The 27,040-nt window shown below is 38.5% G+C and overlaps 1 protein-coding gene across 2 annotated transcripts in view; it reads right to left on the bottom strand.

The window, feature by feature from the left end:
- NELL2 (neural EGFL like 2) overlaps nucleotides 1-27,040 on the bottom strand; it is a 395,035-nt gene that overhangs the window by 172,068 nt on the left and 195,927 nt on the right. For both annotated transcript variants that reach the window (XM_033222343.1, XM_033222344.1), the window contains one exon: nucleotides 16,002-16,127. In XM_033222343.1, the coding sequence (XP_033078234.1) occupies nucleotides 16,002-16,127 (126 nt within the window). The remainder of the gene's footprint in view (nucleotides 1-16,001; nucleotides 16,128-27,040) is intronic.

The raw sequence follows: 27,040 nt of genomic DNA, 5'->3' as shown, positions 1-27,040 counted from the left end.
GTGGGATGGCTGGGTCATATGGTACATCTAGTTCCAGATCCTTGAGGAATTGCCATACTGTTTTCCATAATGGTTGAACTAGTTTACAATCCCACCAACAGTGTAAAAGTGTTCCTATTTCTCCACATCCTCTCCAACACCTGTTGTTTCCTGAATTTTTAATGATTGCCCTTCTAACTGGTGTGAGATGTTATCTCATTGTGGTTTTGATTTGCATTTCTCTGATGGCCAGTGATGATGAGCATTTTTTCATGTGTCTGTTGGCTGTATGAATGTCTTCTTTTGAGAAACGCCTGTTCATATCCTTCGCCCACTTTTTGATGGGGCTGTTTGTTTTTTTCTTGTATATTTGTTTGAGTTCTTTGTAGATTCTGGATATTAGCCCTTTGTCAGATGAGTAGATTGCAAAAATTTTCTCCCATTCTGTAGGTTGCCTGTTCACTCTGATGGTAGTTTCTTTTGCTGTGCAGAAGCTCTTTAGTTTAATCATATCCCATTTGTCAATTTTTGCTTTTGCTGTCGTTGCTTTTGGTGTTTTAGACATGAAGTCCTTGCCCATGCCTATTTCCTGAATGGTACTATCTAGATTTTCTTCTAGGGTTTTTATGGTATTAGGTCTAACATTTAAGTCTCTAATCCATCTTGAATTAATCTTCGTATAAGGGGTAAGGAAAGGATCCAGCTTCAGCTTTCTACTTATGGCTAGCCAATTTTCCCAGCACCATTTATTATAGGGAATCCTTTCCCCATTTCTTGTTTCTCTCAGTTTGTCAAAGATCAGATGGCTGTAGATGTGTGGTATTATTTCTGAGGACTCTGTTCTGTTCCATTGGTCTGTATCTCTGTTTTGGTACCAGTACCATGCTGTTTTGGTAACTGTAGCCTTGTAGTATAGTTTGAAGTCGGGTAGCGTGATGCCTCCAGCTTTGTCCTTTTGACTTAGGATTGTCTTGGCAATGCGGGCTCTTTTTTGGTTCCATATGAACTTTAAAGCAGTTTTTTCCAATTCTGTGAAGAAACTCATTGGTAGCTTGATGGGGATGGCATTGAATCTATAAATAACCTTGGGCAGTATGGCCATTTTCACGATCTTGATTCTTCCTATCCATGAGCATGGTATGTTCTTCCATTTGTTTGTGTCCTCTTTGATTTCACTGAGCAGTGGTTTGTAGTTATCCTTGAAGAGGTCCTTTACATCCCTTGTAAGTTGGATTCCTAGGTATTTTATTCTCTTTGAAGCAATTGTGAATGGAAGTTCATTCATGATTTGGCTCTCTGTTTGTCTGTTACTGGTGTATAAGAATGCTTGTGATTTTTGCACATTAATTTTGTATCCTGAGACTTTGCTGAAGTTGCTTATCAGCTGAAGGAGATTTTGGGCTGAGAAAATGGGGTTTTCTAAATATACAATCATGTCATTTGCAAACAGGGACAATTTGACTTCCTCTTTTCCTAACTGAATACCCTTGATTTCTTTCTCTTGCCTGATTGCCCAAGCCAGAACTTGAAACACTATGTTGAATAGGAGTGGTGAGAGAGGGCATCCCTGTCTTGTGCCAGTTTTCAAAGGGAATTTTTCCAGTTTTTGCCCATTCAGTATGATATTAGCTGTGGGTTTGTCATAAATAGCTCTTATGATTTTGAGGTACGTTCCATCAATACCAAATTTCTTGAGCATTTTTAGCATGAAGGGCTGTTGAATTTTGTCAAAAGCCTTTTCTGCATCTATTGAGATAGTCATGTGGTTCTTGTCTTTGGTTCTGTTTATATGCTGGATTACGTTTATTGATTTGCGAATGTTGAACCAGCCTTGCATCCCAGGGATGAAGCCTACATGATCATGGTGGATAAGCTTTTTGATGTGCTGCTGAATCCGGTTTGCCAGTATTTTATTGAGAATTTTTGCATCGATGTTCATCAGGGATATTGGTCTAAAATTCTCTTTTTTTGTTGTGTCTCTGCCAGGCTTTGGTATCAGGATGATGTTGGCCTCATAAAATGAGTTAGGGAGGATTCCCTCTTTTTCTATTGATTGGAATAGTTTCCGAAGGAATGGTACCATCTCTTCCTTGTACCTCTGGTAGAATTCAGCTGTGAATCCATCTGGTCCTGGACTTTTTTTGGTTGGTAGGCTATTAATTATTGCCTCAATTTCAGTGCCTGCTATTGGTCTATTCAGGGATTCAACTTCTTCCTGGTTTAGTCTTGGAAGAGTGTAAGTGTCCAGGAAATTATCCATTTCTTCTAGATTTTCTAGTTGATTTGCATAGAGGTGTTTATAGTATTCTCTGATGGTAGTTTGTATTTCTGTGGGGTCCGTGGTGATATCCCCTTTATCATTTTTTATTGCGTCTATTTGATTCCTCTCTCTTTTCTTCTTTATTAGTCTTGCTAGCGGTCTGTCAATTTTGTTGATCTTTTCAAAAAACCAACTCCTGGATTCCTTGATTTTTTGGAGGGTTTTTTGTGTCTCTGTCTCCTTCAGTTCTGCTCTGATCTTAGTTATTTCTTGCCTTCTGCTAGATTTTGAATATGTTTGCTCTTGCTTCTCTAGTTATATTAATTGTGATGTTAGAGTGTCAATTTTAGATCTTTCCTGCTTTCTCTTGTGGGCATTTAGTGCTATAAATTTCCCTCTATACACTGCTTTAAATGTGTCCCAGAGATTCTGGTATGTTGTATCTTTGTTCTCATTGGTTTCAAAGAACATCTTTATGTCTGCTTTCATTTCGTTATGTACCCAGTAGTCATTCAGGAGCAGGTTGTTCAGTTTCCATGTAATTGAGTGGTTTTGATTGAGTTTCTTAGTCCTGAGTTCCAGTTTGATTGCACTGTGGTCTGAGAGACAGTTTGTTATAATTTCTGTTCTTTGACATTTGCTGAGGAGTGCTTTACTTCCAATTATGTGGTCAATTTTGGAATAAGTGTGATGTGGTGCTTAGAAGAATGTCTATTCTGTTGATTTGGGGTGGAGAGTTCTATAGATGTCTATTAGGTCTGCTTGGTGCAGAGATGAGTTCAATTCCTGGATATCCTTGTTAACTTTCTGTCTCATTTGATCCGTTGCTGGCGATGGGCTGTGCTCCTTTGCAGGGGGAGATGCACTCTTATTTTTTGAATTTCCAGCTTTTCTGCCCTGCTTTTTCCCCATCTTTGTGGTTTTATCTGTCTCTGGTCTTTGATGATGGTGACGTACTGATGGGGTTTTGGTATAGGTGTCCTTCCTGTTTGATAGTTTTCCTTCTGACAGTCAGGACCCTCAGCTGTAGGTCTGTTGGAGATTGCTTGAGGTCCACTCCTGACCCTGTTTGCCTGGGTATCAGCAGCAGAGGTTGTGGAAGATAGAATATTGGTGAACAGCGAGTGTACCTGTCTGATTCTTACTTTGGAAGCTTCCTCTCAGGGGTGTACTCCACCCTGTGAGGTGTGGGGTGTCAGACTGCCTCTGGTGGGGGATGTCTCCCAGTTAGGCTACTCAGGGATCAGGGACCCGCTTGAGCAGGCCGTCTGTCCCTTCTCAGATCTCAACCTCCGTGTTGGGAGATCCACTGCTCTCTTCAAAGCTGTCAGACAGAGTCGTTTGCATCTGCAGAGGTTCTGCTGCTTTTTTGTTGCTGTTTTTTATCTGTGCCCTTTCCCCAGAGGTGGAGTCTACAGAGACAGGCAGGTTTCCTTGAGCTGCTGTGAGCTCCACCCAGTTCGAGCTTCCCAGGGGCTTTGTTTACCTACTTAAGCCTCAGCAATGGCGGATGCCCCTCCCCCAGCCTCGCTGCTGCTGTTTCGGTTAGATCGCAGACTGCTGTGTTAGCAATGAGGGAGGATCCGTGGGCGTGGGACCCTCCCGGCCAGGTGTGGGATATATTCTCCTGGTGTGCCCGTTTGCTTAAAGCGCAGTATTGGGGTGGAAGTTACCCGATTTTCCAGGTGTTGTGTGTCTCAGTTCCCCTGGCTAGGAAATGGGATTCCCTTCCCCCTTGCGCTTCCCAGGTGAGGTGATGCCTCGCCCTGCTTCAGCTCTCGCTGGTCGGGCTGCAACAGCTGACCAGCACCGATTGTCCGGCACTCCCTAGTGAGATGACCCCAGTACCTCAGTTGAAAATGCAGAAATCACCGGTCTTCTGTGTCGCTCGCTCTGGGAGTTGGAGACTGGAGCTGTTCCTATTCGGCCATCTTGCTCCGCCCCCATTAAACATTTCTTTTGCAGTAAGCATTTTACTAGAGGGAAAGTGTACAAAGCACTCTACAACTAAAACAACTTTGTTTCATGCTTTTGTGAAAGCTGATATGCAATATGCATATTTCCACTTCCAGTTCTTTGTCATCATCCTCCTGAATCTGTGCTTCTTGTGGCCCTATCTACTCTGTCATTGTCCCCAGTATTCTTACTTCCTTTACCATTTATATACCAGCAATTATTATGGTGCATGCATGCACAATAAATTATCTGTTTTGTTCTGTACTTGTGATTTTGATAAATCCATTGAAAGCTATTTTTAAATAGCTGACATGAAGGTATTGTTTATCTGTACAATAACTTTTTGCTTCAATATAAATGTTTGCAGAAGAAGTTAGAATAAAAACGGTAGTATTGCTGCCTTTTCAAAATATGATTTCTTTAAATCCATCAAACAAATTACCTTTCTAGCATTATTTGAAAGAATTTAAACACACAGAGCAGTGTTTGAGAAAGGGGCATGCATGGGTTACGACTGACTTAAAATCTTTGCTTTAGTTGCAGTAAATCCTTTTCTGCAACCTTTTGCACCTAACAATAGTATCCAAGACTCTTTTAAGGCTGGAAAATCAATAGTGATGAGGAAAAGTGAAGAAAATATCATCATAAAATTCACCACTCTTTCTCCGTAATGAGCAAATTAAACAAGACTGACAAACAGGACACTAGTGATAACTTCTTTAAATAAAAATATTTAACTCTTTTAATATTTCACTGGAGAGAGAAAGAAAAGAGACAGTGTGTGTGTGTGTGCATGTGCATGTGTGTGGGTGTGCATGTATCTATGTGGTATGTAAGGTATGAGTCAAAACTGAATTTTTCCTCAAATTACCAGCCATTTATTCCACTACCATTAACTGAAGCTTCTTCACACATTGTCTTATGACACCACATTTAAAAGATTATTTGAAATTCTCTTTTTTTTTCTTCAGACGGAGTCTCACTCTGTCACCCAAGCTGGAGTGCAGTGGGGTGATCGCTCATTGCAACCTCTGCCTCCCAGGTTCACGCCACTCTCCTGCCTCAACCTCCTGAGGAGCTGAGCTAATTTTCTGTATGTTTAGTAGAGATGGGGTTTCACTGTGTTAGCCAGGATGGTCTCAATCTCTTGACCTCATGATCTGCCCACCTCAGCCTCCCAAAGTACTGGGATTACAGGTGTGAGCCACCATGCCTGGCCAAAATTCTTTTTTTTTAAATTATACTTCAAGTTCTCAGATACATGTACAGAATGTGCAGGTTGTTATATAGGTATACATGTGCCATGGTGGTTTGCTGTACCCATCAACCCGTCATCTACATTAAGTATTTCTCCTAATGCTATCCCTCCCTTATCCCGCCACCCCCAACAGGCTCTGGTGTGTGATGTTCCCCTCCCTGTGTCTATGTTTTCTTATTGTTCAACACCCACTTATGAATGAGAATACGCAGAGTTTGGTTTTTTGTTCCTGTGTTAGTTTGCTGCAAATGATGGTTTCCAGCTTCATCCATGTCCCTGCAAAGGACAGGAACTCATCCATTTTTATGGCCGCATAGTGTTCCGTGGTGTATATGTACCACATTTTCTTTATCCAGTCTATCACTGATGGGTATTTGGGTTGGTTCCAAGTCTTCGCTATTGTGAATAGTGTTGCAATAAACATACATGTGCATGTGTCTTTATAGTAGAATGATTTATAATCTTTTGGGTATATACCCAGTAATGGGATTTCTGGGTCAAATTGTATTTCTGGTTCTAGATCCTTGAGGAATCGCTGCACTGTCTTCCACAATGGATGAATTAATTTATACTCCCACCAATAGTGTAAAAGCATTCCTATTTCTCCAGATCCTCTCCAGCATCTAATGTTTCATGACTTTTTAGTGATTACCATTCTAACTGGTGTGAGATGGTATCTCATCATTGTCTCAGCCCAATATCTCTTTTAAGCTAATAAGGAACTTCAGCAAAGTCTCAGGATACAAAATCAATGTGCAAAAATCAAAAGCATTCCTATATACCAAAAATAGACAAACAGAGAGCCAAATCATGAGTGAATTCCCATTTACAATTGCTACAAAGAGAATAAAATACGTAGGAATACAACTTACAAGGGATGTGAAGGATCTCTTCAAGGAAAACTATAAACCACTGCTTAAGGAAATAAGAGAGGACACAACAAATGCAAAAACATTCCATGCTGATGGATAGGCAGAATCAATATCATGAAAATGGCCATACTGCCCAAAGTAATTTATAGATTCAATGCTATCTCCACCAAGCTACCTTTGACTTTCTTCACAGAATTAGAAAAACTAGTTTAAATTTCATATGGAACCAAAAAAGAGCCCACATAGCCAAGACAATTCTAAGCAAAAAGAACAAAGTTGGAGGCATCACACTACCTGATTTCAAACTACACTACAAGGCTACAGTAACCAAAACAGCATGATACTGGTACCAAAACAGATATATAGACCAATGGAACAGAACAGAGACCTCAGAAGTAACACCACACATCTATAACCATCTGGTCTTTGACAAACCTGACAAAAACAAGCAATGGGGAAAAGATTCCTTACTTAATAAATGGTTTTGGGAAAACTGGCTAGCCATATGCAGAAAACTGAAACTGGATCCCTTCCTTACACCTGATACAAAAAATAAGATGGATTAAAGACTTAAACATAAGACCTAAAATCATAAAAAACCTAGAAGAAAACCTAGGCAATACCATTCAGGACATAGGCATGGGCAAAGGCTTCATGACTAAAACACCAAAAGCAATGGCAACAAAAGCCAAAATTGACAAATGGTATCTAACTAAACTAAAGAGCTTCTGCACAGCAAAAGAAACTATCATCAAAGTGAACAGGCAACCTACAGAATGGGAGAAAATTTATGCAATCTATCCATCTGACAAAGGGCTAATATCTAGAATCTACAAGGAACTTAAACAAATTTACAGTAAAAAAAAAAAAAAAAAAAAAAACTCCATCAAAAAGTGGACGAAGGATATGAACAGATACTTCTCAACAGAAGACATTCATGTGGCCAACAAACATCTGAAAAGAAGCTTATCATCACTGGTCATTAGTGATAACTTTAAAAAAAAAGTCAACATCAACCATGTTAGAGACAAAGAATTGACCACAAAAAGATAATAAAATATAAGCACTAGGCACATTCAATGCTATAAAAAAATTAAGTACTTGCAGAAGTGAAACTCCTTGAGGAACACCAGAGGAGTCTCTCTCTTTTTTTGTTTTCTTTTTTTCAACAAAAACTCAAGTATCTAGTAGAACTCCTTGTGCTTAGACACTTTATAAACCTCCTATGATATGTGACATGCACCAAAGCCAGCATCAAAAGGCCCTGGGATAATAGAAGCAGTCAAAATCAGTAGAAAGTATATGGAGCATGCATCACGATAGTGTCATTTGAGGGGCCCTAAGGAATTTTCTCTGCTGCCTCTGCCGAGGCCTGTAATTTTTTCATTGGAGAATCACTCACCTACGTTAAGCTAAAATCTTGGTTTTGATAGAACAAAGAATACAGAAGAACTTAGTGGTGAGTGGGACTTAAAACGGGGTCCTTTTTGTGGCCAAACGACCATAAAAGGACACTGGGGAACACAAGAAGTAAGAGAAGGTATCCCTATACAGGGCCTAAAGGAAATTCAAAGGGGAACAGGGAAAGTTCAAACGAAAATATGCATCTTACAATTTTAATTGGGTGACTCTAAAGCAGGATTTCCCAACCTTGTGACTATTGACATTTTGGGCCACGTAAATCTTTTTGGAGGATGGGGACCTAGCTGTCCTGTGCCAGATATCTTATAAAGGATGAAGATTAGTCAGTCATCTGAAAGGTAACCAGAGAAAAATTCCCATTGATGGGGTCCCAAGGAAATAAAACATTTCCTTAAGCAGATAGCTAGTCTAATAATATTACAGGATGCTTAGTTGCATCCCTAGCATCTACCTACCAGATCCCAGTAGTAATCCCTTACCACATAGTTGTGATAACCAAAAACATCTCCAGATATCCTTTGTCAAGTGGGAATGCACAGTTGACAACCACTACCCTAAAGGATCAATTTAATTCCTAGGCTGGGACAACAGAATTTTCCATCCCTTCTATCCATCCATCCTTCCCATTCTCCTATCAACACAAAAGAAGAATTAGAATTCCTTTTTCATTGCAGTAGAGAGCAGAGAGAAATGTGAGGAAGATCTGAAATGAGTGCCTCTTCATTCAGATCTTTACCCAAAATTCTTGATTCTGTTACAGGTAGTTAGACAGGCATGAGTGGGGTAGGAGAGGGTTCTCCTCCACTCACTGCGAATGTTAGGTGATGGTTTGGCAATTATCACATTGCCTCTGTAAAAGTGATGAATTGGCAGCCAGCACCAGGGAAAGGCCATTTCCTGAGGGTCCACATGTGTCTCACTAAAGGGTTAACTGAATGCAGATGCCAGGGAGAAGCAACTTCCCCGGCATGTACATTAAGAGACAAAATGAAACCCACAGCGAATATCATACTGAATGGGTAAAAGCTGGAAGCATTTCGTTTGAAAACTGGCACAAGACAGGGATGCCCTCTCTCACCACTCCTATTCAACATAGTATTGGAAGTTCTGGCCAGGGCAATCAGGCAAGAGAAAGAAATAAAGGGTATTCAATTAGGAAAAGAGGAAGTCAAATTGTCCCTGTTTGCAGATGACATGATTGTATATTTAGAAAACCCCATTTTCTCAGCCCAAAATCTCCTTCAGCTGATAAGCAACTTCAGCAAACTCTCAGGATACAAAATCAATGTGCAAAAGTCACTAGCATTCTTATACACCAATAATAAACAGAGAGCCAAATCATGAGTGAACTCCCATTCACAATAGCTTCAAAGAGAATAAAGTACCTAGGAATCCAGCTTACAAGGGATGTAAAGGACCTCTTCAAGGAGAACTACAAACCACTGCTCAACGAAATAAAAGAGGACACAAACAAATGGAAGAACATTCCATGCTCATGGATAGGAAGAATCAATATTGTGAAAATGGCCATACTGCCCAAGGTTATTTATAGATTCAATGCCATCCCTATTAAGTTACCAATGACTTTCTTCACAGAATTGGAAAAAACTACTTTAAAGTTCATATGGAACCAAAAAAGAGCCCGCATTGCCAAGAGAGTCCTAAGCCAAAAGAACAAAGCTGGAGGCATCACGCTACCCGACTCCAAACTATACTACAAGGCTACAGTAACGAAGCAGCATGATACTGTTACCACAACAGAGATATAGACCAATGGAACAGAACAGAGCCCTCAGAAATAATACCACACATCTACAACCAACTGATCTTTGACAGACCTGATAAAAACAAGAAATGGGGAAAGGATTCCCTATTTAATAAATGGTGCTGGGAAAACTGGCTTGCCATAAGTAGAAAGCTGAAATTGGATCCCTTCCTTACACCTTATACAAAAATTAATTCAAGATGGATTAGAGACTAAAATGTTAGACCTAAAACCATAAAAACCCTAGAAGAAAACCTAGGCAATACCATTCAGGACATAGGCATGGGTAAGGACTTCATGCCTAAAACACCAAAAGCAATGGCAACAAAAGCCAAAATTGACAATGGGATATAATTAAACTAAAGAGCTTCTACACAGCAAAAGAAACTACCATCAGAGTGAACAGGCAACCTGCAGAATGGGAGAAAATTTTTGCAATCTACTCATCTGACAACGGGCTAATACCCAGAACCTACAAAGAACTCAAACAAATTTACAAGGAAAAAAAAATAAACAACCCCATCAAAAAGTGGGCAAAGGATATGAACAGACACTTCTCAAAAAAAGACATTTATGCAGCCAACAGACACATGAAAAAATGCTCATCATCACTGCCATCAGAGAAATGCAAATCAAAACCACAATGAGATGCCATCTCACACCAGTTAGAATGACTATCATTAAAATGTCAGGAAACAACAGGTGCTGGAGAGGATGTGGAGAAATAGGAACACTTTTACACTGTTGGTGGGACTGTAAACTAGTTCAATCATTGTGGAAGACAATGTGTCAATTCCTCAAGGATATAGAACTAGAAATACCATTTGACCCAGCCATCCCATTACTGGGTATATACCCAAAGGATTATAAATCATGATGCTATAAAGATACCTGCACACGTATGTTTATTGCGGCACTATTCACAATAGCAAAGACTTGGAACCAACCCAAATGTCCATCAATGACAGACTGGATTAAGAAAATGTGGCACATAAACACCATGGAGTACTATGCAGCCATGAAAAAGGATGAGTTTGCGTCCTTTGTAGGTACATGGATGCAGCTGAAAACCATCATTTTCAGCAAACTATCGCAAGAACAGAAAACCAAACACCACATGTTCTCACTCACAGGTGGGAATTGAGCAATGAGAACACTTGGACACAGGAAGAGGAACATCGCTCAACAGGGCCTGTTGTGGGGTGGGGGGAGGGAGGAGGGATAGCATTAGGAGATATACCTAGTGTAAATGACAAGTTAATGGGTGCAGCCCACCAACATGGCACATGTATACATGTGTAACAAACCTGCATGTTGTGCACATGTACTCTAGAACTTAAAGTATAATTTTAAAAAAAAAGAGAGACAAAATGTCATAGTATGATTTTCCAGGGGCATTCCACTGGAAAAAGGAAGAAAGCCTCAGATGAGCATGCACACAACTTTTTAAACACACTGTGCATGCTCACTGCCCAAGCACAAGGAGGGCACTGCACAAGTGCAAGGAGGGCACTGCACATGCAGGCAGCCCATCCTATCGGAAAAATCATGGGAAAGGGGTGCAACACGTTGGAGGTGGGCCAGCCTATAAAGTCCTAGGATCAAGGTTAAACACAGCACTTGTCCTTTGGGTCACCCATCTGGGACTCTTCTTTCAAGTGTATTTTCTTTCTTGCTGTAACACTTTTTAATAAACTTTCATTCCTGCTCTGAAATTTGCCTCGGTCTCTTTTTCTGCCTTATGCCCCTCAATCCTCAGTTGAATTCTTTCTTCTGAGGAAGCAAGCAGTGAGGTTGTTGCAGAACTGTAGGAATTTACCACCGGTAACTCGAATATCTTCCACCAGTAACATAGTGACATGTGACTCAGATATTTGCCACTGGTAACAATTCCATCTTTTTTTCTAGAGATGTTTCATGCTTTTTCCATTACTCAAGGCCAGTTCCAAGAAGACATTACCAGTAAAACTCAAGAAGATCTACCCAATTTAATGAATGTTTATGAGAGTGAACCAAAAAAGCCATTAGTCCACATAAGTAATCAAGAAACTTTGTTATGCATAAACAAAATAGGTTACTTTTGCAGAGATCCTGAAGAACGGGCCTCAAGCATCTTGGCTCATGTTTTCCCTTCCATTCCCTTCCCTTTTCTCTTCCCTTTTCCATTTCTTTTCCTCTTTTCCCTTCCATTTTTTTCTCTTTTCTATTTCCCTCTCTCTGTTCTCCCTTCCCTTCTTCCTTCCCCCTTCCTTTCCTTTATCTCTTCTCTCTCCCTCCTGCTCCTCTTCCTCTCTCTCTCTCTCTCTCTCTCTCTCTCCTCTCTCTCTCTCTCTTCTCTTGTGATACCCAGTATTTTTTCTACAGGAACAGGAAAGGATGCAAAGAGAGAAATTATGAATTATTAATTAGAAAAAATACTAACACCTTCACTGGAAGGAATATTATATTAATGAGTTTAGAAGAGCAAAAACAAATGCATCATTTGTGCAAATGGTGCAACTGAGTCATTTCCACAATTTTGGAATAGAGTCAGAGGCCGAGAAAATGGTGATTCATATTTATTCCACTAACTTCTGATTTAGGGTCATTATTATATGATCTGTAGGGTAAAAATTTCTCTTGGAATTGAAGTTGATTAACTTAAATAACCTATAAAGACAGCAGTTTAAATACTGAACATGATGTATTGAATAGTGTGTTTCTACATAAAATATGAATCACTTCCCTTTATTTTTGTATGGTTGCAAATTAGACAAACCGTGACTAGTATACGAGTTATAATAGAAAGGTTCATATTCCAGCCCCCTTTGCTTCTCACTATAGGTTTAACTATGGATAAAGCAATCTCTCTGAGCCTTGGTTTCTTCATTTGTGAAACTTAAGGGATTCAACCTGATTATCTTTAATAATCCTTTCATCTCCAAAATTTTATGAACGTGAGGAAAATCTAACTCAAATCATCTGAAACTGAAAGAAAAAAATACGCAATTTGACCAACTTGCATACGTAATATGTATGCCAGAGCTACTAGGTTAAAAAAATAAAGCAGAAAAAGGCTTCCTTATTGATCAAAGCTCTTGATTATTAAGTAATGTGTATTGCTCTTGGAATCTTCTTTAAATTAGAATGTCTATGATTAATTTCCACATGGAATAAGCAACTTTGAGAGTCTGCTGGAAGTATCTGTTCTGTTAGCAAGTGGCTCATTAACAGGAAAGAGGGGCAGGGATACAGAAGCAAAACAAACATGGAATTCCAAGAGCTTGGTCACAAACATCAGGGACCGGCTCTGCAGTGATGGCTTGACATTCATTCTGGAAAGTCTTCTACTATAAGTATGTGGGTGTCTATTACTAAAATTTAAAAAAAATAAATCTCAATCTTTTATAAGATAAATAAAGTCCTACTCTGATCTAATGGGAGCTCTCAAAAAGGAACAGGCTAGAAGCCTTTGGTCACAAGGCAAAGTCCCATTAGGGGAGTAAATTCTTTAAGACTTTTGTACAGACCCTAATATCAAAGTGTGGGGGAACCAATCCCAGAACATAAAATGTAAACATGTATTTCCTTTACAGAAACCTGGAATATGTGTTGGTCCTCTATGACCTAACATTAAAAAAAAAAAATTGGCAATATTCACCTGACTCTGGACTAAAAATAAAATCGACTTATATTCTCTCTAAAAAAAAAATCCAAGTTTTGTGTTCATAGACCTAGTCATAATAAGAGTGGAAATTTAAGGGCAAGAAAGTTTCTCCTCTTTAAGTGACAGCATAGAAATAATGGTGTTAGTTGAAAATGCTAGGGCCTCATTAAAGAAATACATTTTATCATCTGTCACATCCTGAGCTTTGTGGCTCTTGTTCCTTAGGCACAAAAAAATCACAGTCTGAATAGCGTTTCTTAAAATGATTTTCTACTCCCTTCACATTCCTACAAAGGAATAGTTCATTTATATCATTAGATACTTTAAAATGGTAAGGGAAAATTCCTCCCAAGTAGTCAAAAACAAACATTAATTTGTAGGATTTTATTTGGAAGGAAAGTGCACTGGGAGAGGTGAAGCCAAAGGCAGAAGATTCTCTGTAAATATATGAAAGCTAACCTATTCCTTGGATTTATATCCAACAGACTCAGAACGGAAATGAATCTCTTAAAAATATCCTGCCCTGCAGAAACACTCCTTACTCAACAGTAGGCCAAACTATGTCCCATGTCCTTTCACTTAAAACTTCTAACACTACTTTAAGAATATAAGAAAAACAAAAAGAATCATTAGGAAATTTAAAAATGTACAAAGTTTTTCAAGTCTATAATATCAAAGAATCAGTGGACTCCCCTGAAATTGTTAGCACTAATTTTTAATAAGCACACCTTGAAATATATGCATTCTAAGATGCAGCAGTTTTATCTTAGCTTTCTTGTTAAAGATTAAGTGGAAATTCAGATTTATTGGTATTATCAGTAGTATAGTAAATATTTTCCATTTATTTATTATAATTTGTTCTTTTATATTCTTTTTATGCTGAAAAGCATCTCTGTGGTCCTACTTCAAGATACTCTTCCACTCAATGTACTTAAATTTTGTCTAAAAAATGGAGAATTGTTTCCATAATTTGGAAATGTTTAGGATGAACTGACAAAAAGGATAGGAATTTGTAAATCCGTCAGCATTTTTATATTAAATATCTTCTACCTTCAGGATAGCTTCAGTTATTTTCCATAAATTGGGAAATCACTTCTCATTGTTTTTGAATGGCATCATTTTGTTTTTATAAATACCACATTTGAATTTAGAGGAAGATCCTTCCCTGTGATAAGGCTATCAATTAGCAGACAGTATGGACACTATAATGAAGACTTAGAAGCGGACAACTGAAACAAAGACTAAGTGATACTTCTATTATAGATTCATATTTTTACTAGGGAGGATTATGGAGTCTGTTTCCCTGAAAACATCTAGGTTTTGTTTATACCTGCATCTGATAAAGATCATAAAGTTGGAGGTAGAGAAATAGGTGACAAGAATAACATTTTTGGTTGCTCTCCAGTCTTATGATTCTACCTGTCTTTCTTTTTTTTTTTTTTTTTTTTTGGAGGCAGAGTCTCGCTCTGTCGCCCAGAATGGAGTGCAGTGGCCAGATCTCAGCTCACTGCAAGCTCCGCCTCCCGGGTTTACGCCATTCTCCTGCCTCAGCCTCCCGAGTAGCTGGGACTACAGGCGCCCGCCACCTCGCCCGGCTAGTTTTTGTATTTTTAGTAGAGACGGGGTTTCACCGTATTAGCCAGGATGGTCTCGATCTCCTGACCTCGTGATCCGCCCGTCTCGGCCTCCCAAAGTGCTGGGATTACAGGCTTGAGCCACTGCGCCCGGCCTCTACCTGTCTTTCTAAAATATGTTATTTTGTTTCTTCTATTTAAAAATATAGAGATGGAAAGAAATGTTCTGTTTCACACTCACATTTCCTCAAATCCTATAGTATTCAAGCTACTCTTCTAGCACCATGTTTTGTTTTGTTTGTTTCATATTCTACAGGTAGAAAGCTATAGAATAAAAGGAATACACTGTATTACCTCAAGCCAGGACCAACTTCAGACACTACTAACACAATATCCCTAACAAGACTTTGGATGATACTGAATGAGTGGTATTTCATACAACAAAAAACATAGAAAACTTATTCGATGTAGTTCTCAATTGTACTTCTCAGACGTGTGAAGAAACTCAATTATTTTTAATAGTCCCATATCCTAGAACTGTAAAAATCTCTAAACTCTAAAAATGTGAAAAAAATCACATTATTTAGGCTATTATTTTTCTTTTTTTTTTCTTTTTTTTTTTTTGAGACAGAGTCTCGCTCTGTCGCCCAGGCTAGAGTGCAGTGGCCGGATCTCAGCTCACTGCAAGATCCACCTCCCAGGTTCACGCCATTCTCCTGCCTCAGCCTCCCGAGTAGCTGGGACTACAGGCGCCCACCACCTCGCCCGGCTAGTTTTTTGTATTTTTTAGTAGAGACGGGGTTTCACCGTGTTAGCCAGGATGGTCTCGATCTCCTGACCTTGTGATCCGCCCGTCTCGGCCTCCCAAAGTGCTGGGATTACAGGCTTGAGCCATCGCGCCCGGCCGGCTAGGCTATTATTTTTCTATTCAAAAATTTATCATCATATATCATTTAGGGCTTGTTTCTCAGATTGACCATAGTATTTCATACAAGTTTTGAGCATACATACTAAGTATAAATGTAGCATATACTGATTTTCTAGGGCTTTTATCTTCCAAATTGGAGTATATGTTTATCCAGAGCAAGCAGGTGTTTTTTTTTTTTTCTTTAGAATAGATAAAGAAATAACTGCCAAATGAAGATATGATTTTGCTTATTTTTTGTTGTATTTATGGTACACTTATCAAAAAAAATGAGAGTCAAAGAAATTTTTAAAAATAAACTTAAGACATAAAAAGATTTTATTTCATGATTAGCCACCATTTACCTGTACATGAATAATCATCAATTCTGATGTATCCAGTTTTGCAGATGCACATAAAAGAACCCGGGGTGTTGACACACATAGTATTTTCACGACAGTAATGGCGCCCTTCAGCACACTCATCGACGTCTGTGAAGAAAAACAGGACAAAGAGGTCAACAGTGGGTAATATTCTGGAGCTCCTATATTATTTTCTTTGGTAGGGAGAGGGAAAATATTTACTAAATGAATAGCATTTCAAAAAAGCATTCATGATATCTCCTTTGCTAGGAGTGTTTAATGTTCCAATGACAAAAATCAAGAGTTTTTTTCCAACAGCTCTTCTTGGAGTTATGAAGAAGTCTGTCTGTTTTAACTTGCATCATCTAAATATCTTTTGAAATTTTCAGCACATTCATCTGCCTATGCTTGATAAAATGAATCAGAATGCAAAGATTGGGCTGCCTTAGTATCCAGCAATGTTCAATCACAGAGCCTGCCACATATTATTGTTTGATTCACCAGCTATTCAGTACAGTTGAGCAGATCCTGAAAGAGGTAAATAAAGTGTTCGATATAAACCAGAATTGTAACAATTTCACTTAAAGACATGAAGTCAATTGCATGAGCTTATTAGAGATAAAAGTAGACAGCTATCCCAATAAGTATATAAACACAGATAAAGTTACAATAGAGATATGATATAGATGAGAAGTTACAAAATAGTAAAATAAGATATTATATTGAAGATCTTACATGGTAATTCACACACCAAGTTCTGAGTATGTATAATGACCTCTGGATGCTAACCCATAAGAAGCACTGCTACTAATTGTGAAGAATGTGAATTTTCACAATGAAACCGTCTTCATGTAATAGCATCTCTCTGCATAGAATACAAATCATTTTATAAGTATTTAAGGGCCTTAAAGCATTGGTCAGACAAGGAATTTCCCATCCAGAAGTCTGCATTCTCAAATCCTTCTGATGATTCCACAAAGCAGCACTGAATTCATTTATACTGTTAACAGAAATGGATCAACTATAAGAGATGGATAGGTGACACACCACTACAGGGGCCATGTCATTTGTGTAAGCCCAACTATGTTCCCAGTCCTGAGAATGTCAAAAGAAATAATTGACATAATCTAGGAATCTATATTTTAGAACTGTAGGGTTCTTATCATTCATCTGAGTTAACTATTTATTTTATAGAGGGAAAAACCTGAGTCCTAGAGAAACTCAATTTTCTATTCAATTCCATGGAAAACATAATAAATTCTAAACTTCTTATCTGACCTACAAAACGTTTCCTGGTTTGGTCTTTACTTTTCCAATTTCACATCTGATGACCTCACTTCCTTCTCCCCTCTCAGTGTTCTGGCCACATAGTTTCTAACCTACCTGCTCTTTCTTACCTGTCGTCCTTTATATATGCTGTTCTGTCTACTTATAACTGCTACTCCCTCTCTCCCTAACACCATCCCAGTGGATCTTGTTTACAGGTAGATTCATCCTTCAAGAATCTATTTAAATGTCCTTCCTACAAAAACTTCCCTAATGAACTAAAATACTCCCGATGCAGTGCTCCCTCAGGACTTTGTAAATGTTTCCATTATAGATGCATCAATTGTATTTTTATTAATTTTTATGAGTTTCTTTCTCCTGAACAAACCACATATTCCTCAAGGGTATAAAGTATCTATTAGTGTTTCTTAACTTTGCCCATCATATTCATCTGGGATGTCAAAAAACAAAAACAAAAAAAGACTGGTTCTTCGGCCAACTTCCAAAACCCCACTCCAAGTTCTAATTTAATTGTTTGTGGTGGAACACATGCAATGATTTTTTTAAAAAATCTTCTCCATGATGAGTGTAATGCAGGGGTCAGAAAAAAAAAAAAAACCTCTGTAAAGGGACAGATAGTAAATTTTCTAGACTTTGGAAGTCATGGGCAACACATAAATGTAATGAACTTGGCAGTGTTGGAATAAAAGTTCATTTACAAAAACTGATGGTAAGCCAGACATATTTGGCTCACAGGTCAAAAGTTGATGACTTCTGACCTAATGCATAGCCAAGGTTAACAATCACCACTGAGCAGGGTGAGGATTCAAAATACTTACTATAGGAGCCTGGTACTCATCTCTTTGACAGACAAGGATCATAACAGCGAGTAGATAGCCACATGTCAAATTGAGTTTCTAACAGATAACTCTGAAATTCAGCAGGGAAGTGTCAGAGAACCTCTGAGGCATGGGACAGAGAAGTGAAGCAGTTGGCCCAGGCAAGATCAGCTCAAAGCCAGGAGGAACTATCTATTGTGGGGAAAAGGTAAGTGAAAGATCTGCAGGGGTTCACATTCCTACCACAGTCTCATATAATCCTAGCCACAAAAGACACCCTGTGCCCTCACAGGCCCTGAGCCTAGTATAGCAAGTTGCCTAGAATACGTAGGATGGCACTGTTCCATGTAGGGTCCTACAAACCCCCCTGAGACCCAAGCAACTACAGCAATGGTGCCATTTTGAGTGTCTATCTCTCAAAAGATGATATCTTACCCTGGGGCCCAAAAACCCCTGCTTTTCTACATCCCTGGAGCACCACTGGCATTCCTTCATGTCCACCCAGAGGGCTATGCTGCCATAATACCAACTAGACCCAGCAGCGCAACCAGGTCCCCGGCACTTTAGTCCACACAATGTCCTATACACTGGGGAATAGATGACGCAGCACACTAAGGAAGCTGCCCCTGGGACAAAGGAAGCCAAAGCATGCCCTCCCCGGAAACTGAGAGCCGACTGCCCAGGATCACTGCTAATGACAACAATCCTACCCTCTCCAGCAGCAGGGCTACCATGTACCTGTACTTGCCTTCAGGAGACCTCAAGACTGCCCATGTGCCCTCCTGGGGGTTGAGAATAGGCTTGTCCCACCTACTGCCCCTGCCATTAGCACCCAAATGCTTTATCCAGGGACCTGAGGATTGACCCATCCTACCCAGCACAGCCAGGGCCTAGGTGCACCATCATGGTGCTTAAGAGACCTGTCTTGCCTGCTGCCACCAATGCTGGTGCCCACGTGCACTATCACAAATCTGGAGATCATCCCACACTGCCCACTTGTGCTGGCCAGGAGCCTGGGTATGGGCTCGCCATGCCTGCTGCCACTGGAACATATGCACACTATCCAGGGGCATTAAGGACAGGCCTACTCTACCCACCATCAGTACTCACATGTACCTCTTAGGGAATCCAGAAACCAGCATGCTCAACCCACTGCCATCACCATTAGTGCATGGGCATGTGGTTCAGAGACCTGAGGGTTGGAAAACTGCCACTAGTGCCACCATCCATGTCAGAAATGCTGTCTGAGTGATCAAGGACCCACTCAGTTGGCCCACCACTGCAACTACCAGAACCTGACCATACAGCCCACAGGCCCAAGAACAGGCCCACCCATATCTGCCACTGCTGGTGCTCATATATGCCACTGAGGGCCCAAGGACTAGCCACACCCAGCCCACCAATGCACCACTGGTACCAAGGGACCAGCCCACCTAGAATTCCCATTCCCAGCAAAGCATCACCAAAACCTCCACTAACAATCACAGCTTAAGTCACTGAGGAACTCATAGGCATCAATGACACTAATTATAGCATGATAAATCATACAGAGACTACAATATTGTGCCTACCCAGAATCAAAGCAACAGCATCTTACTAAACCGACAATACAGACACATCTATAGAAAAAAGTCTTTCTCTACTAAAGCCAGTCCATAAAATTGGAAGGAGAGACTGTTTCACCGCATGCACAGACATCGCATAAAGACACAAGAAACATGAAAAAACAAAGAAACATGACATCTCCAAAGGAACATCATAATTATCAAGTAACAGATCCCAACATAAAGGAAATCTATAAAATGCCTAAAAAGGAATTCAAAAGAATGACATTAGAGAAACTCAGTGAAATACAAGAGAACACAGATAAACAACACAAAGAAATCAGGGAAACAAGTCATTATTTGAATAAGAAATTCAACAGAGATAGACGCCATAAAAAGAAAAAAACCAGAAATCCTAGATGGGAATAATTGAATGAATAAAATAAAAAATATAATAGCTTCAACAACAGACTAGATCAAGGAGAAGAAGAAAGAATTCCTGAACTTAAAGACAGGGCTTTTGAAATAACTCAGACCAAAATCAAAAGAAATAAAACAGAATAAAAAGAATAAAATGAAATAAAGAAAGCCTAGGTGGCATACAGGAAACTATACAGTAACTAAAATTTGAATTTTGGGAGTTCCAGAAGGAGAAGAGATGAACAAATGCATCAAAAACTTATTTAGCAAAACAACAGCTGAAAGATTCCCAACTCTTGCAAGTTATAAACATCCAGACATATGAAGCTCAAATATTCCCAAATAGCTGCAGTTCAACAAGGTCTTATTCAAGGCACATTGTATTAAACTGCCAAAAGTCAAACAGCAAGAACAAAGCATGAAGTCACATATAAGAGCATCCCTATCAGAGAGGCCTGGAGAGAATGGAGTGATGTATTCAAAGTGCTGAAAGAGAAAAACAACAACTGGCAGCCAAGAATACTTTACCCAGAAAAGCTATCCTTCAAAAATAAAATAAAGGGGAAAGAAATTCTTTCTCAGATGAGAAAACAATGAAAGAATTAATCATCATTATACCAGCCCTACAAAAAAATGTTTAAGGTAATCCTATATCTGTAAGTGAAAGAAAGATATCTACCATCATGAAAACACATGACAGTATAAAACTCGCTGGTAGAGCAGATATACAAATGAGAAAGAGAAAGGAGTCAAATATTATCACTATTTAAAAAAACCCATTAAATTGTAAACAGCAAAACAGGAAGAGGAAAGCATATGTAAGACAATCAGAAAATAATTAACAATATGACAGAAGTCCCCACCTATTAATAAAAACCTTGAAAGTAAATGGCTTAAATTCATCAATTAAAAGATATAAAACAGCCGAATGTATTAACAAACAAGATGCAAGTACAAGAAACCCATTTCATCTATAAAGACACACATTGACTAAAAGAGAAGGGATGAAAAAAAAATCCATCCAAATGAAAACCAAAAGTGTGAAGGAGTAGCTATGCTTATATCAAAAATTGACTTCAAGTTAAAAAACATAAAAAGGGGCAAAGTAGGTCAATATAGATGACAAAAGAATCAATTCAGTAGGAAGATATAACATTGTAATTGTATATGCACCCAATACAAGAGCACCCAGTTATATAAAGAAAATATTATTATAGCAAAAGAGAGAGACCCCAACATAATAATAGCTGTGAACTTCAACACCCTCGTTTTAGCACTGGGCAGACCATCTAGACAGAAAATCAACAAGGAAAGGTCAGACTTAATCTGCTCTACATACTACACGGAGTTAACATTTACAGAAAATTTCACCCAATGGTGGCAGAATAAATATTCCTCTCACTAACACAATGAAAGTTCTCCAGGATAGAACACAAGTTAGGCCACAAAACAGGTTTCAAAAATTTTCAAAAATTGAAACCATATCAAGTATCTTCTCAGAACACAATGGAATAAAACTAGAAATCAATAACAACAGAAATTCTGGAAATTGCACAAATACAGGGAAACATGTTTCTGAGCAACCACTGGGCCAATATAGAAATTATGAAGAAAATAAAAAGCTTTCTTTAAACAAATGAAAATGAAAGCACAACACAGCAAAACCTATGGTATACTGTAAAAACAGTGCTAAGAGGGAAATTTATAGTAGTAAATGCCTACATCAAAAAGTAGAAATATTTCAAATAAACAATATAGCAATGCACCTCAAGAAACTGGAAAAGTGAGAACAAACCAAACACAAATTAGTAGAAGAAAAGAAATGACAAAGATCGGAGCAGAAACAAAACAGACTATCAGACAATACAAAGAATTAACAAAATGAAATGTAGGCTTTTTGAAAAGATAAAATAAATTGTTATATAGAATAACAAAGAATAAAAGAGAGAAGACCAAATAAGCAAAAACGAGGACCATGTAACTGATACCACAGAAACACAAAGGATCACAAAAGACTACTACTATTAATGGTGCATGTTAATAAATTTAAAAACTTAGAGGAAATGGATAAATTCCTGGACACATACAACCCACCAAGACTGAACCAGAAAGAAATAAAAAACCTGAACAGATCAATAGCAAGTAACAAGACTGGATCAGGAATAAAAAGCCTCCCAACAAAGAAAAGCCAGAGACCAAATGACTTTATTGCTCAATTATACCCAGCCCTTCTGAAAGCCGTAGCAGGAGTCCCCTGGGCTTAAGCTTGTGAGCTAGAGAGGGTCCCATCAACAAGTCCATGCGTACAAAGACATGAACAATTTACCTGTGTGGATGAAAGAGCCAATTATAAGAAACAATTCAGTGGAAACACCCTGGTTATCAGAGAGAGAATTACTTTGATCACACTGTTGCATTTCCTCAAACAAGAGTGGTTCCTGGTAAGAGATGATAGTTCCAGGTACAGATAGGAAAGCAGCTTCAGTGTCTAGAGCAGGACAGTGAGTTCCAGCTGGAGCAAACGTTAATTACATCAGGCACCATAACTCTCTCCAAAGACAAAACAATATCCCATAGAACAGGGGTCCCCAACCCCGGGATGTCCAAACAGTACCAGTCCCTGATCTGCTAGGAAGTGGGTCGCACAGCAGGAAGTGAGCAGCAGGTGAGTATTACTGCCTGAGCTCCCTCTCCTATCAGATTAGAGGTGGCATTAGATTCTCATAGGAGTGCAAAGCCCATTGTGAACTGTGTATGAGAGGGATCTAGGTTGTGTGCTCCTTATAAGAATCTGACTAATGCCTGATGATCTGAAGCATAACAGTTTCATCCCAAAACCATGCTCAGAGCCCCCGCCCCTGGTTCCATGGAAAAATTGTCTTCCACGAAACCAGTCCCTGGAGGCAAAAAGGTTGGGGACTACTACCATAGAAGTAGCCTACCCCAGCAGAAGTAGCTACCAATCCTGGTTAATTGAGCTCATAAATATGTGTGAAACACCCCAGATCTCTCCCAAGAATACTTAAGAGATGGGAACTTTGATGGCACTAAAGTTCTGTGAGAGGAGGTGGAGAAAAGAGCCAGTGAATTAGGATTATTTCTGTTAATGTGACCCTATTTACAGCCACAATGGTAGAAAATTTGATTTATAAACAAAAATGGAGAAAATTGTGCAAGAGTAAATAGGCCTTCTAAAAACTGTCTCTCACTGTTCAGTGTTGGGTCTACATCCCAGAGGTTTAGGAGACAGTGACTTGTCCAATCTTCTATTATAGATGTTTCCCTTTTAAGCTATCACAGAGTCAGAGAAAACTCCATGTAGGATCATAAAGCAAAAACAAAAAGACTATTGAATATGAAACCTTTTAGGAACTCAATGATTTGGATCTCATAGACATATACGATTCATGACCAAGAGATCTAAAGTACCAGCCTATTAATTGGAGTGTTGTGAGACAGAGCGAAGTAAAAATAGCAAAAAATACCACCATAACACTGTAGATCTAATTGTCACTTGCCTTTTTTGATTTCTCACACCCTGTCTTCAGAGGAAGAACTCCCCAAAGAGTTGCATTTATGTACTGAAATTGCAAAGTTACATAAATGTCATTTCCATTTACATGTGCAGATATTCACAGGCATAAAAATGGCATGACTAAAAGGTAATCTGGTGGAAAATCATGTCAAATTTAGTTCAGGGTGTATTTTAGTTCCAAATCCCAATTCAAAAACCTAATATAAGTCAAATTCTCACAGTTCAGTTTCAATTCTCTACACATTCATTGAGTATATTCTATGTACAAAGGCATTTTATTGGATTTTCTGATGGTCCTATGGGGTAGAACCACAGTGACGACTGGGTAGTATCGGGGTAGGCTTTGACTCATTATGACTTTCTACTAAGAAGAAAGAACTGCACAGGTTTTGATTCAGCTGCCAAGTAGAAATATTCTGACATGAGCTGGTTATGCTGTAGAGAATTAAACAAAGAGTGCCCCATTGGACCACATGGCCCTTCACATCTCATCCAAAATTTATTACAGAGTTAAGGGATAGCCCTGCCTTAAAAGGGCTTACAATCCAGGAAATGGGTGATGATCATCATCACTGTCATCCAGTTAGCTGCCTTCTATATTTGAAGCCAGCATTTCACAAGCAGCATTGCTTAAAGAGCAATATCTCTAATAGAGGTTCATGGTTCCTTGAAAACAAAATATTACATGGTCAAGTAAGTTTCAAGACGACTATATTACTATAGTTCTTCCTAGTTGCCTCCTAAACACTCATAATATACATAAGCTAATTACAAGCTCTGAGACACTTTAAAAAAAAAAAAACTTCATTCATTTATTTAACAAGTATATAATGGGCATGCACTATGTTCCAAGTACTGCATTAGGTGACAAAGATAAATTCTAGCTGGAGAAAATAATATATATAAGATAACATTATAAAGTGATGCATACTATGTAACAGAAACATATACATTGTGCATTGAATATGGAGCAACAGACGTTTTTAAAAACACAGTGCTTGTTTGTTCTGAGAACCCATTAATGCAGAACACATTTGGGAATTTATATCTGGTGATATAAATAATTTTCTGACTCTGCCTTCTCCTACCAACTTGAGAAACTGATAGTGAAATTAAAAATCCAAGATATATTTACATGAATAACAACACGAGTTCCTACATTGTAAGGGCCAAAAAACCCACACACATACACACACAAATCCTACAGGGACTGTTATTCAGACAAAGGTTAATGACTAAGAGTAGAGATATCCAGGGAAAATGTAATGGTGCGGCAGGGCTTGAAGTGGATTTTGAAGAAATCCACTCCACTTATAATGTAAGATCTCTTGTTGTTATTTTGCTGCAGAAGGAGCAAAAACATGAAATGTTCAGGAACAATAAGTAATCCATTTAATTAGAGTTTATTCAGGAAAATAATGGAAATACAATTATGGGAAAGAAGACATAACGTGAATGTATTTAAAGGACCAACAAATACGAGGATGGCACCTTCTTTGTAGTGATATGAAGACATTAAAGCATTTGGAAGAAGCGGGTAGGGAGGAGGTATAGATATATCTTATGGGAGTCAGTAAAATGTCATAATTGAAGAGTTGGTAAGAAGTGCATTCAAGTTAAGAAGATCTTTTATGAATTAATAAAAGTCCGAGTCTTAAGTGGTTACTACATCTTAAGTAATCTACTCAGTCCTAATTTCTTCATATGATATCTTCACTGGTATCTGAAAGTCTTCTATTAAGTTTTTGTTAATATATCTGCTAGCTATGTCCATTGGAATATAAAATTCAAGAGGGTAGAGAGTTTGTCCACAACAAAGGCTGGGCCTGAATAAATATCTATTGAATGAATCAATGAATCTTTGTATGTCTTTGCCTTTAAAAGGACAAAGGGGAAAGTGTCTTCATTCGCAACAGTCTGATGTGAAGCTCAACATGGCAGAGTGAATTCATTGTCTTCTGAGCACACTGCCTGGGCATTTACTTAGATATGAGCTTTTGTACGAATAGCAAATACAAGCCATCCTAGTGAAACAGTCTTGCATAGTAAAGGAAAAATGGGGTGGGAATAAAGAAGCCTGAACTCTGGACCTGCATTTATTACCAATCTGACAAGCATTTAGTCCCTTCAGACCTTAATTTCATCATTAAAGGATAATTTTCAAGTCACTACTAGCTGTAAAACTTTGCAGTTCCAACAAAGGGAACGTGATCTATGTGGTTGCAGTGGTTGCTGATTCTCCAGGATTTTGTAAGCTATACAGTCATATTCTAGCAAATTTAAAAAGCAAAAGTAAACTGTGTTTCTTATACTTGAACAGCTTCTCTTGCCCCAGGATAATTCAAGCAGGTCTATTTTAGAAACCAGAATTTATAAATTTATAAATTCCCTTTTATCCTATTCGAAAGATGAGGCCAACTTTGTAATTATTCAGAATCATAGATCTTTAGATTTGAGAGGAACTTTAGAAATCATCTAACCCCAGTAATTTACAATTGAAGAAACAGAGGCACAGAGAAGCCAGAAACAAATTAAAGAGGAGGCAGGGATGGGATCACAAAGCTTTTGTGAGTCATATTAAAGAATTTGAACTTCATCCTATGTAAAATGGGAAAGGTTTTAAGAAGTGATTAATTGAATCACATCTGGGTTTTTGGAAGATTCCTCTAGCACAGGCTTATATAGTTAATGAGTGGCAGCCATAACAAGAGCAACATTTCTAGACCCCGGGTTTAAAATTAGTTTCTTTTGGTCTATGGACTCATCTCCAGACTAGGCTCAGAGGCAATGAGCACTCAGGCATGACACTCCCTTTCCTGCCACATCATACCTTGGATGTCACTGATAACTGTTTTGTTTTTTAAAGTGTAGTGTATTTCTAAAGCTACAACATTTATCTTGATTATATGCTGTAAAAACATTATATTAGTATGTTAATGAACACTAATGCCTTCTTGATCAGCCAATAAAATCTTGAAGTCATGCAGCTCAACTGCAAAGACTCCATATATTGAAAAATAATACAGATCAATATGGGTTATTGCTAAGTCTTGGCTCACCAGCTGTGAAATACTCGCTGGGCAAAGTTGGCAAAGATATCAATAAACTAATTCACAAACTAGGATAAAGACTAAGTTCTAAGAAATGTAACTCTGGAAAGAGACTTGAGAGTAACATTTGGGAAGATAAGAATTTTTTTAAATATAAAATTTCTAAGTTTAAGTGGGCTGCTCAGTGAAATACCAGTAAAGAATAAATTAAAATATCATTTACAAATAAGCTAACACTGAAAGGAATTGCCAGCAATCATATGTTTTAAAGTCAGTGGCATCAATGAGTTTGTTTACCATATATTAATTTCTATGTATTAAAAACTATATTCATCTGAATGTATGATTGAAGGATAAGACTGAAACATATGATTTTCTTGACATCTCA

This window comes from Trachypithecus francoisi, unplaced genomic scaffold, assembly GCF_009764315.1.
Source record: "Trachypithecus francoisi isolate TF-2019V2 unplaced genomic scaffold, Tfra_2.0 Lachesis_group11, whole genome shotgun sequence".
In the NCBI taxonomy this organism is placed as follows: Eukaryota; Metazoa; Chordata; class Mammalia; order Primates; family Cercopithecidae; genus Trachypithecus; species Trachypithecus francoisi.
This window is presented reverse-complemented; position numbering and strand designations above follow the sequence as displayed.